A 12794-nucleotide genomic window follows, 5' to 3' on the forward strand; every position below is an offset into this window, starting at 1 on the left:
AGCTGTTTTTACCCACCGTCAGCGTGATGACTTTGTCAAAGAAGACCTCTTTGTGGGCAAAGAAGTCAAACACAAAATACTGTGAAAAGAAAAGATGTGGAAAACGATGAGATACGGGAGTCAAACTGATATAAACGTGACATTACAGGTGGGTTTCATAAGTCATCCTCAGGGGTTTTTACCTCATTGTAAAAAGGAGCATTGGTTCCCTCTTTGACTGATGTCTGTTTCTTCTCATCGCTGATCTCGATCACAACGCTGGGGTCGATGTTTTCCCCCACAAGCTGTCGAGCTTCTGTGATGTTGATGGCAATCTATGAAACAGAATAAGTTACCTTACTTACCAGGCGCTAATCACAGTTACAGATAAAAATAAACCTTCCATATGTAAAGTTCATCTAGCTAGCTAGCTGGAAAGTTAGCTTAAAAATATTTTTGAATTTGTTCGCTAATATATACTCTTTTATTAGCTAACTACCAAAATAATTAAAATTTAATTTAGCTTTCTAGCTAGCTGAAGCTAGCCTAAATGTTGTTTTAGTTACTGAGCTAGCTAATGTATTTAGCTGGCTAGCTAGCCAAACAAATGCATAAATATTTAAGCTATCTTTCTAAAAGCAGTGAAGGAGAGTCTGTACCACACACTTATTTAATAACTGTGAAGTTTATTCTGTGGCGGATACCTGGAAACTCTGTGGTTTCCCTTCACCGTCCTGGATGCGAGTTTTCAGTTTAGCCCTGTAGGAATTTTACAGCATAGTTCAGCATTTCATGACACGTCTTTTCTATTTAAGTTTCATGATAAAAAAAAACAAACCCACAGTTATTTAACAGTTTAAGATTCCAATCAAACTCTGCCATTAACAACTGAACAATGAATCATGACAAACAAACATTTCAGTTCAGTGTTGCTAGGTTCTCAGTAAGAAAGGTAGCTATTGGTTGTCCTAAAAGTCGCTAAATGACATCATCGCTTAATTTGCATAATGAAAATAGTACAGCTGTAATGGACGACCATAGACCGTATATGAAATCTTTATATACAGTCTTTGTGGACGACGCAGTGGAGTAGAATAATGTCGAAAGGCTAATAATGCGTATGCTGCAAAATCTCGTCCCATAGATGATTTACAAGAATTGCCAGTTAGCCATGTTACGTTGTTTCAGGATTCTCCGCTGGTTTTCGAAGTCCTTCTCCCTCATGTCTCTTTGTAGTTCCTACTCTGCATTTTGCTGTTTGCCGTCAAGCATGGAGGTTCTATTTTTCTCTGCATCCCCTCCTCCATTCACCATCTTGACCTAAACTGAGCTGGTCACATGACCCTCTACATCCCGCCTGGTGACATTTAAATGCCAAAGAAGAGTTTTTATTGCGATGTTTAGGCGTAGCGCAGTTCTAGAGATGATGGGAACACAGCTTGGGTGGTGTTATGGCTGAAACGTGCCTCCTGAAACCAGCTGCTGTGACCACAGCTGCAGAGACATGCTGATGAAGGACCTGTTGTTACGAGCTTCGCAGTGTGTTAACGCTTCCTACCTCTTACTGTCTGGTATTATTCTGGTTCTGACTTCAGGCTGATCCTCAGCGTTTTCTCCCTCCTGCAAAAGGGATGCTTCAGGTGACACCTCCACTTCAGGGTCTGCACACAAAACAAAAACAAGCACACATCCTGGAAGTTGTGCAGTCAGTCAACAAAGCTTCTGAATAAACGAAGGGATGTCAGCGAGTAACGACATCCTGCTCAAGCAGAAATTATCAAGCTGCCTGAAAAATACATCAAATCTTTTTATCAGACTTTTATAAGCTACACAGGAATGATGATGTGATCCAAATGAGCCATAACGGCTGTTTGGTGTTGACATGTTGAATGTTTGACAAGGGTTTGTCTCAGTGAGACGACAGGAAAAACCTCCACCCAGGTCCAGATGTGCGTGTGTGTGTGTTTGCTTTCCAGGCCTTACCCACAGCTCCCTTGTTTGCCAAGACCAGGTCTGCATTGTCTCTCTTCTTCTTCTTCACTTTGAGTCCAAATATCTTCTTCCTTTCCTTTCTGCTCAAACAAACAGGAAGTTTTTCTTCAGAACAACTGAGATGCAACTAAAGGTTTAACTAAAGACAACTGAAGGTAAAAGTTTCTGTCCTGCTAATGGAGCAACATGAATAAGCAAAATGCATTTGTGGGATGAGCAGCACATTGAGTTGTTGCTCATGTAGCAGCTGACAAGACAGTGAAGAGAAGAAAAGGAGCCAAAGAGACACCAGATAGAAAGAAACAGCATCGGCTGTTCAGTCTAAACAGGAAAACCAGACGATCAGCTGCTCCACCTGCAGGGAAACAGAAAACATCCTGCATCGTCTGCAAGACCACAAGCCTTCGGAGAGCGCAGACCTCCACCAGGCAATGTTTTTGTTTGGTCATTCTGATGGCAAAACAATCCCCGTCTTTTCAGAGTGAAAAACTCCCAGGATTCATTCGGCGATCCAGATTAACCCCAAAATCTCATCACTTGTTCCTTTTTCCATTTCATCAAAATCCTTCCAGAAATTTCTGAGTCGAAACCAAAGCCGACATTCATCAGGAGCACCAATAGAAAGATAAGCTGGGGAAAAACAATTTACAATTATTAACTATAAACCACAGCGAGGTCAGACCGCCATCTAGCAGCCGAGGTTCTGGTCCTATATCCCTCTTATATGGAACCACCATCAGATTCCAAATCCATTGATGATAAATCTACAGTGTCTTCACTACATTGTGGGGGTTTGTTGCATGTTTGTTCTCTTGCAGAATATTGTTCCTGTTCTGGACATTTATTGTGAAAAATACTGACAAATTACATACTGAAAATGGTTCTTTACAATCCTTTACAATATTCCTGCATCCAGATGCTGATCTGGATCTAAGTTAGACCAGGACCCATCCTCAGAGACACACCATGTAGATCCCTCCAGGAGGTTTTATGTAAAGTTGCAAACAAAACAGCTGTCAGGATTTCCATCAAATAAGCAGGAATCCCCATAAAACTTTACAACTTCAAACAGAGTCCAGATTGAAAAACTTTTACCAACGTAAACTTTCACTCTTCACATGCAGCCTGACGGCTGCCAACATAGACTTCTATCAGAAGCAGATCCACAATGCTCCCAACACACGGCAGCTGTTCATGGCCTTTAACTGTCTTCTTTCTCCAGCAGCTGCTCAGCCTCCCGCCACGCTGACTGCAGACATGTTGGCTTCCTGTTTTACTGAAAAGGTTGCTACCATCAGGAATCACTTCTCTGAGCCTGACCAGCTCAGTCCACCACATCCAGCTAGTGGTGCCTCACTTTGCTCTTTCTGCCCTCTGAATGAGGACCAAGTCTCTAAACTTCTAGTCAACTCTAAAGCCACTAGCTGTCCTCTGGATCCGGTCCCTACCGACATCCTGCAGAGCATTTTACCTCCAATCAATCTGCAGTGACCCATATTATCATCTCCTCTCTGGAATCCGCTGTCTTTCCCTCTGTCTTCCAGCAAGCTCGGGTCACCCCGCTGCTGAAGAAACCCACACTCAACCCAGTCCAGGTTGGAAACTGCCGGCTGGTCCCACTGGTGCCGTTCATGTCCACACTACTGGAGCGGGTCGTCTTCAGTCTCCCAGTTCCTCCATGATAGAAACCAGTTAGATCCACATCAGTCTGGCTTCACTCCACTGGAACTGGTCTCCTGCCTGCTACTGGTTCCCTCCGGCTTGCCAGTTCTGGTCCTGCTGGACCTGTCTGCTGCTTTTGACACAGTGAACCATCAGATTCTCCTCTCCACTCTCTGAGCTCGGCATCTCTTCAGAGTATCCTGGTGAGGAGAAGTGTCCAGCTCACATGAAAACAGGGGAGCCTCAGGGTCGGTGCTCGGCCCTCTTCTCTTCTCACTATCCACCTCCTCACTTGGTGCAGTCATAAGTTCTCACGGCTTCTCCTACCACTGTAATGCTGATGACACTCAGCTTTTCCTCTCCTTCCCACCAGATAAAATAAATTGATTTAAAATCATTTTAACAAAACAATTGAACTATATTTTAATATTATTCACATTGTTTCAACAGAAAATTAAGTTTATCTAAAAGTAATATGATACATGAAATATTACAGACTAAGCAATAATCTGCAGTAAAATATTAAAATCCATGATCCGTCAGCATTTTGACATCTGATTGGCTGCCATAGTCATGTGACAGAAAAAAAACAGTTTCAGCTCCAACATCATTTTACTGCCTAAAACTCTCAGCATTTCGACAAAACTAAACCAGACCATAAACAGACTGAACGCGTAGTTTGGTCTGGAAATAAATGATAATAAAATAAAGTTCAGTTTGAGCTCACCTCGGTTTGGAGTCCATTTCTATCCAGATGATGGAGGATCTGTTCGCAGCTCTGTGTGGATGGCACTGCAACAGCGAGCCAAAGGAAAGACGACTAAGAGCCGGAGAAACTGTTTGTTCAGAGTGACGAAGTCAAGCTGACGGTGTTCGTCCTCACGGTTTCACTTCATCTGCAACAGCAGCAGCTCCAAACATGCTTCCAGATTAGATCTGTCAGCTTAGATATTTATTGTTATCTGTCATCACTGATGATTCAGTTTAGATTAAAGTTATGCATACTAGAAGATATTTTAGAATAACAACAATAATAATAATAAATAAATAATGTCTGTGCTGATTTACAGGATGATGGAGGGACTACAGGCTTGTTTACTCTGCTAGGATACGTGTGCTGACTGACAGTCTGGTGAACAGGATGTATGAAAGTGGCGTTAACTAACCCGCCTCTGGTAAACAGAGCAGCTCCCGCCCTGTCAGAGCATCATGCTCACTTTAACTGAACCTACAGCTGTTTCTGTGTGCATCCACATGGAAACTGCCTCAACAGCTGGGTCGGTGATCTCAGCTTAAGCTCTGGTTGTAAATTCTCTGCCTGTTTGGCAATCGTAGAACTGTCAAAATGTTCCTAATGCAGTCGTGCAGGCCTGGAGTGGAGCTGCTGAGGGGTTTGTCCAAAGGAGGCTGGAAATGTTCCAGTTTTCTCTGACTAATGTATTCTGTATGTCAGAGTTTAACTTGTTAGTTTATTTAATCAGTTTGTCCATTTCCAAAAAACAATCAAGTAAAACAAAATAGGCAGAAGCAAAGCTTGTACGCCTAAGTAGAGTTACCTTAAATGATAAAAACAACAAAAGCAGATGCATTACATACACAATGTGTGAGTTTTATGACTTAAACAGAATTTAAGAATTACAATTTTTTACCTCATTACTGAATTTATTCCACAGTTGAACCTGAAAAGACAAGCATCTCTGTTTCACCCCTTTCCTAGATTTTGGAACAATAAACTGTCTCTAAAGTTATATTTAGTCTGCTGAAGCTTAAAGTAATTTTGGACACCTTCTGGAAGAACATTTTGTTTAGCCCTAAACATAACTTGTATTCTCTTATAGTAATCTATATCATCAAATTTCACGAGTTTTGATTTAATAAATAATGGATGTGGATGATCATATTATCCAACATTATTTATCAAGTGTATGGCATGTTTTTGAAATAGAATAATGAACAACTTTTTATTTTTTTCAATAACTATGAACAAGAACGCATCTTTTATCCTGGTCAAGGTTAAACTGATAATGACAATACTACTACTACTAATAATAATAATAATCAAATTAATAATTAATAATCGGATGGATGGATGGACAGACAGATGGATAGATGGATGATGGACGGATGGACAGACCGATGGACGGACCGATGGAACAATGGATGGACGGACGGATGGATGGATAGATGGACAGATGGATGGATGGATGGAACGATGGATGGACAGGCAGACGGACAGATAGAACGATGGTTGGATAGATTGACAGACGGATGGACGGATGGACAGAAAGACGATTGGACGGATGGATGGTCGAATGGACAGACAGATGGATAGATGGACGGACGGACGGATGGATGGATGGTCAGACAAACAGACAGATGGATGGACAGACGGACGGACGGACAGATGGATGGACAAAGGGGTTTGTTATATCACCGTTAGGTTTTCACCAACACTGCTACTTTGATTTTCCCTATCCTGGTTTTTGCCTGGTCTTATTTTCCCTTATTCCTTATTTTTTTCAGGATGAGAACCATTGTTACGATAAGAATAATGAAGACAATTGACCACAAAAACATATAAATATTGTGACCTAAAGTAGATTGTTTATTAATTTGTCATAAGTTTCTAGAAATGTTTGACTCAAGTTTGAGTTTGAAAATTAATGTAAAATTTAGATAATACTTCTTACTGTTGTGTTTCAACACTGGTTCAAAGGGAATCCCGGCGTAGTCGACCATGGATGGGAGAAAGACGTCAGGTCCTCTGAAATTCTCTTGTTGAGGTTCTTAGGATGAATCTGTGGATTCAGTTGGCCAACTCGTCAATCCCCAATCTGGGTGGACGGAAGCAGGATCCCGGACAAGCCCCCAAGAAATTGTGGTGGAAATACTCAGTCTTGATAAGTTGTAATAAATCTGAGTCAACTGTCTTCTTACAACTAGTATTTTATTACAAACAAATGCAAGCACACATAGAAGCTAAAGAGATATCGCTCTCTTGGACCATGGGCAACTCCTGGTGAGAGGCGCCTGGAAAAAGGTCCAGCCCTTCTCGTGGGTAACCATGCATCGAGGTGGGTTAGGGTTAGGGTGATGGTCCAAGTAGGGTCCATGAAGCCCTTTTGCTCTCGTTCTCCATCCCCCATCTTTCTCCATGTGTGGTTTGTTAATACTGCTTTAGTCTGGAAACTTCAGTGTGCAGTGATAGATAAAGTGAACTGTTGTTAGCCAACATTAGCTAGTGTTAGCTGCCGTTAGCTTCAGGTGGTGCTTGAGACCCAAATATGATTGAGAATCACTGGTCACTAGCAACATGAGTAAAATGGATTTATTCCTACTGCAGGCTTTTCTGTCAGCATGTGAAATGACAGGAAAACATTAAAGTCTTGCAGAACATTCATTTCTAAGGTACGAGGAGCAGCTTTTCCTCAAAATGGATAACATACAAAACCTCTCTTAAAATCATGTACAGTTAAAAAATATCCAGATGTGCATCTCAGCTCTTCCTTCTGAGAGTGAAACAGGACAGTTGTATCTTTTCAATTCGCGTCCCTGGTGCTGGACAGGATGGAAACCTTTAACATTCCCAATGACCTCTATTCGTCCAGTTTTACATCGTCCTCAGTCTTCAAAGGAAAGTTGCCGATAAATGTCTGAAAAAGACAGAAGAAGTAAAATCAGAATCCGCTTTATTTGTCATTGAGCCAGCGTCCCGGCACAACAAAATGATTCCAGTACGACCCAACCAAGATCAGACGAAACAACATCCATGTGATGTAAATGGGATCAGGCAGACTGAGGCAGCAGCCACAGAGCGGGGCGCCTTTTAATGCAGGATGAGGGAAACATTACATGAGGAACGAATATGCTATTTTACTGTCATGTGGTGGAAATGACATTTGTCCAGGTGGCCTGTAATGAGTCTGACCCCCTGCATTAACTTCTGCTTGCATCGCCGTGTTGGACTTTTGCTTTAACCCGCTCATTTGTTCCATTAATCGATGACCCAACATGACATCTTCGTTTTCCATTTTTGCTATTTTTATGACATAAAGTTGTTTTTGTCAACTTTGAATCAAACGTGACAAAAAGACGGAACAGGAGACGATTCCTCATGTATGCCAACAGGAGAGAAGCTGAAACGATGCTAAAGCGGCGTCCACATTACACCAGATGAACCGCCTTGGAAATGCGGGGATTTATTGGACCTGGTGGAGCTTGTCCTGGTGTTTGGTTCGGGAACATCTGGACTGATGTGGGAGCAGCAGAGGGACATGCTGACAGAAGTAAAGGTCTGCTGTGGATCTCTTCAGCCTCATGTCAGACATGACGTCACGGTGCCAGCATCAGTCCAGCACTGAGCGGGTCAGAAAGTGGATGGAAGTGGTTTCATATTTCATGTCTACCTTTTAATACAAAACAAATTCACACCATTTTCATTTGGGGGTAAAAAGGTATCGGAAATGATACAAAGAGAAAGTACTAAGAATCAGCGGTGTGGTATCAAGCATAAAAATGTTGGTATCATCCCTCCGTATGAAAGAATCTGGCGGCGATATGTTGAGGTCATAATCTGCCGTTCACGTTCACTTAGGAGAATTTGAACAGATAACATTACATGTAAAACCACCTTCAAGGTATTTATTCCACGACCTCAGTGTCACATGATCATGGTAGCCAATCACAGGGCACGATTAGGATGATGCTGGTCTGAGTGAAGATGCTTTCTTTAATCTTTATGGTCTGAGTTTTATTCACCCTGTGATAAAGAATCAGCGCAGGATGAAAAATCAGATACTTTTCCTGAAAGGGGCAAAATAATTCAGTAAATATCAATAAAAAGTAACGTAAAAGGATCCCTGCTGGACACCGTGGACAGCTTGTTCTTTTTTTTGCAAACAAATAAATAAATAAAAAATAAAAATGAAACTTTTGCATTATTAATCCTTAAAACTCCAGAACATTTTTTTCCTGTTTTATATAAAACTATATGTAAAATCTGAATCTTTTCCTCCCAGTCAGCCTGCAGACGTGACGTTTCCATGGAAACGTGATGTGACGTGCTGCTCCTGCTTGGGCCGTCAGTTTCAGCTCTCTGATTGGTGGAAAGTCTGACAGGAAGTGTCTTCATCATCATGTCCAGGTGAAAATAGAGGTCTCTTAGCAACATGGTAGTGATGGTGATAAAGATGTGATAAATAATGGTGGATTTACCATCCATCAGCTACTCGCTGCCCTTCCTGATGATGACACCCACCCGGTGTCACGGAGAGGAATCGACCCTGGCACCCATTTAGGGTTCATGTCTGGTCATTAAAAGGCTCAATGTGTTGCTTGGTCATTTTTGCTGTAATCATTGTGTTCCCTATTGTCTTCTTTAATCAATCTGCTTCGCCTCTTGTTAACCTCACTGTGGCAACCACCCCTCTGCCTCTCCCTACAGCGCCTCCTTTATCCCGTGGTCGCCGGGTGTCTAGGTGGATTTCGATAAGCAAGCCCTTCCACTCTTATACCCTGATTGGCGTTCTTCAGAGCCCCTGTTCGGGCTCTTCCTCCTCCATGTTTGAGACGTCTGCGCCTTATGTGTGTTACAATACCCTTTCATTTTCTGCTACGGTGTCTTCCTCTGTCCTCTCTCCGGTTCTTTGAGATGCGCGGTGATCAGTGCACTGGTTACCAGTGGTATTTGTCTGACTCCACTTGGGGGACCGTTTTTTCCTATACTGGGACTAACTGGTCTCCTTCCTCCTACATGGATAATGAGAATTCTCGCAGGTGGTCTTGTGTGTTGAAATTGGACCTTACTTAGACTACACTGGTGTTCACGTTTAACACAACTTCTGAACCCCTTTTACAGCATCCTCCTTCTAGCTGGTATTGGGGTGACACTTTTAATGACTCCTGTTATCATATGAGGTTCATAAGAGAGCTCTCGAGACCTCATGCTCGCAACATCTGCACATGATCAATAATCTGAACAGAAAACAGTTAATTTATAGATTTATTTCTCATCGGATCAATTCCACGACAAAGTTGTATCAAATTGGTTGAGGAGCGGATGCAGACCACTGAAGAAGCAGCCTCGGAGATGCTAAAGCTATATGTGAAGCTAGATAAGAAGCTAACCGACATGGAGTGTCACAGCAGACGTCAAAACCTAAGAATTTAGTACCCAAAGAGGCTGAAAAAGATTCTGCTGATACGCTGTTTGTTGATAAACTTCTCAGAGATGGTCTGCAACTCTCCGAAGGTGTACAAGATTTACAAATCGAAAGGGCTCATCGCTCATTAGGCCCCCCAGCACCAGCGGGCACATCGCCTCGCTCCATTGTAGTCAAGTTTTTGAGTTATAAAACAAAAGAGATGTTGCTACATAAAGCTTGGCAAGCAAAGGGGTTCAAATGGAAAGACCGTCACATAAACCACGACTCTCCGCCAGCTATCATTGCTAAACGGAGAGAGTATGCTGAGATTTGAAAAATACTAAAAGAAAAACACGTGAAGTTTCAAACTTTACACCCAGCAAGACTACATGTGATTCACAATGATGGCACTATAGTATATGAAACACCCGTCGAGGCAACCGAGGACCTTGTGAAAAGAAGCTACGTGATCAAGTCAACACCAGCGCCAACAGTGACATCGCTTACGATGCGGATAAAGTTGCTGTCCTGGACTCGAATGGGCCAGCTACTTGAGACACCACCCAAGATCACACCTACAAAGAGAAGCTTCGTAGGTTCAGGAGAGACACGTCGAGCACAACCACTGATTGAAAGTTAGAACTGGCCAAGTAATGTGTCCTGTATGAATAATGTCATTAATGAATCAGCGATAACTGCGATATTTTGTATGTACGGGTTCTGGGGCAGAGCTCTCAATTTCTATGCTAACCAGTAAGGATCCCCTTAACTGAAGGGTTTTTGCCTTAAAGCGCCCTTTTGGGCTAGTAAGGGTTTAATAGCTAGACCCCTGCATAAGAAGTCACTTTTTGTGTTTTTTTGTTTTGTTAATGGGTGTTTTGTTTTTGCTTTATTTTGTGGTTCATACCCTGCTGTTCTGTGCAGAGAAAGGAAGAGTACCATTTACTATGTGTTATTAATAATTTGTACCATAATATGTCAACCAGACCTTTAAAATTTGTGTCACTTAATATAAATGGCATGCTTAACCCAATTAAGAGATCAAGAATGCTATCGCAGTTGAAAAGAAATAAGGTCCAGATAGCATACATACAAGAATCCCATCTTGGTGACATTGAACATGCCAAATTAAATAAAATGGGATTAACAAAAGTTTTTTTCTTCATATAGCTCAGGCAGGCGCAGAGGAGTGGCGATTTTGTTGAACAGTACAGAAAATTTTGAATACATATCAGAACATAAAGATAGTGAAGGACAATACATTATAATAGGTAAAACTGAAGGAACTTTAGTGACTTTGCTCAATGTTTATATCCCTCCAGGTAGTGACTGGTAATTCTATAAACATATACTCAAAACCATGTCAACAAAGAGTCAAGACCTTTTAATATGTGTGTGTGTGTGTGTCCCAAAATAGATAGCTCCAATGGCCAACCTGATGTTAAAAAAATTAATTAAAAAATGAGCAGTTACATGAAGGAAGTGGGAATACTAGATGTATGGAGGGAAAATAACCTGACTTTTCGTGACTATACTCATTATTCTGGGACACACAATGTCTATTCTAGAATAGACTTGTTCTTGATGTTAAAAAGTGATATATTTAGATTAGTCCAGTGCAACATTGGTACATGCATGTTCTCAGACCACAACCCTTTATAACTGTCATTGGACCTTAATAATAAAAATTAAATCTACTCTTTGGAAATTGAATTTGAATATTTTAAATTACAAACATATTAAGGACAAACTGAAGTTTGAAAATTATTTGTATCTAAAGTATAATGATAATGGTGGCAGTGCTTTGGGGAAAAATAATTGCGGTTTCATCAAGCGTAAAGAAACTTAAAAAACAGAAAATATTAGATCTGGAAGCTAAACTTAAGAAGCTACAAAAGGAACAATCTACGTCCTTACAGGAATCACTTAAAATAAAAATTCTCACCGTGAAGAAGGAGATAAATGATCTAAACACAGACGATATTCAGAAAAAACTACTTTTTACTAAGCAACAATACTACGATTCGGGGGGAAGGCTTTAAAACTGTTATCATACAGATTAAGGAAACAACAAGCAGAAAGAACAATTAATAAAATCAAACATCCAATAACAAATCAGATAGAAACCAGTCCAGAAAAAAATTAAACAATGTTTTGAAGAATATTATCGCAAACTATATTCTCAACCTCACCTAAGAAGTACAAACAAAATTGATTCATTTTTAGCTTCGTTAAACTTACCTAAAGTTACAAACGACCAGAACAAGAAATTATCATCCAAAATAACCAAAGAAGAAATTTTATTAGCAATGAGAAGATTACAAAATGGAAAGGCCCCTGGAGCTGATGGTTTTAATTCAGAATGGTATAAGATTATGCAAGAGCAGTTAACACCAACATTAGTTAAAACATTTAACTTGGTACTCGAAAAGAAAATGATCCCCCCTTCTTGGAGAGAGGCGATTATTTCTGTTATACCCAAAGAGAGTAAAGACAAACTGGACTGTGGAAACTATCGCCCTGTGAGCGTACTCAACATTGACTATAAATTATTTACTTCTATATTATGCAAACGCCTTGAAGTAATATTACCAGAGCTCATTAACAAAGACCAGACGGGTTTTATTAGACAACGGCAGACGCAAGAAAATATTAGAAAAGCATTGTTGATCATGAAACATGTCAGACAGTACAATTTAGAAACTCTTGAACTAAGTTTAGATGCAGAAAAAGCATTGGGAATCTTTATATAAAGTAATGGCTGCATTTGGTTTCCATGCAAACCTGATTGAAGTATTCTTTGCACTGTACAGCAAACTTACAGCCAGGATTAAAATAAATGAGATTTGTCTGATTCAATTAATCTAGAAAGAGAAACTCGCCACGGCCTTGTTGTTTAGTCTGTTCATTGAGCCTTTAGCGCAATGAACAGACTAAACAAAGAAATCAGCGGGGTTGTCTTAGAATCAGATGAACAAAATTGGCTCTATTTGCTGATGATATATTGATATTTTTGAC

General features: G+C 40.7%; 2 protein-coding genes across 3 annotated transcripts in view; both read right to left on the reverse strand.

Moving 5' to 3' along the window:
• Positions 1-4479, reverse strand: part of fer1l6 (fer-1 like family member 6) — a gene marked incomplete at its 3' end in the record, with an annotated part of 88414 nt that extends 83935 nt beyond the window's left edge. The window contains exons 1-6 of the mRNA XM_079254286.1: positions 4361-4479; positions 1963-2051; positions 1538-1640; positions 684-738; positions 183-314; positions 17-79 (exon numbers count right to left, since the gene is read on the reverse strand). Of these exons, the coding sequence (XP_079110412.1) occupies positions 17-79; positions 183-314; positions 684-738; positions 1538-1640; positions 1963-2051; positions 4361-4377 (459 nt within the window). The 5' untranslated portion in view covers positions 4378-4479. The remainder of the gene's footprint in view (positions 1-16; positions 80-182; positions 315-683; positions 739-1537; positions 1641-1962; positions 2052-4360) is intronic.
• A 2090-nt stretch (positions 4480-6569) lies between these two features.
• Positions 6570-12794, reverse strand: part of prkag3b (protein kinase, AMP-activated, gamma 3b non-catalytic subunit) — a 33390-nt gene continuing 27165 nt past the window's right edge. For both annotated transcript variants that reach the window (XR_013771606.1, XM_079254862.1), the window contains exon 13: positions 6570-7286. Coding sequence is in view for 1 of the 2 variants with exons in the window: in XM_079254862.1 (XP_079110988.1) it covers positions 7255-7286 (32 nt within the window). In the remaining variant the exon portion in view is untranslated. The remainder of the gene's footprint in view (positions 7287-12794) is intronic.

This window comes from Telmatherina bonti (assembly GCF_933228915.1).
Source record: "Telmatherina bonti genome assembly, chromosome: 15".
NCBI classification, from domain to species: Eukaryota; Metazoa; Chordata; class Actinopteri; order Atheriniformes; family Telmatherinidae; genus Telmatherina; species Telmatherina bonti.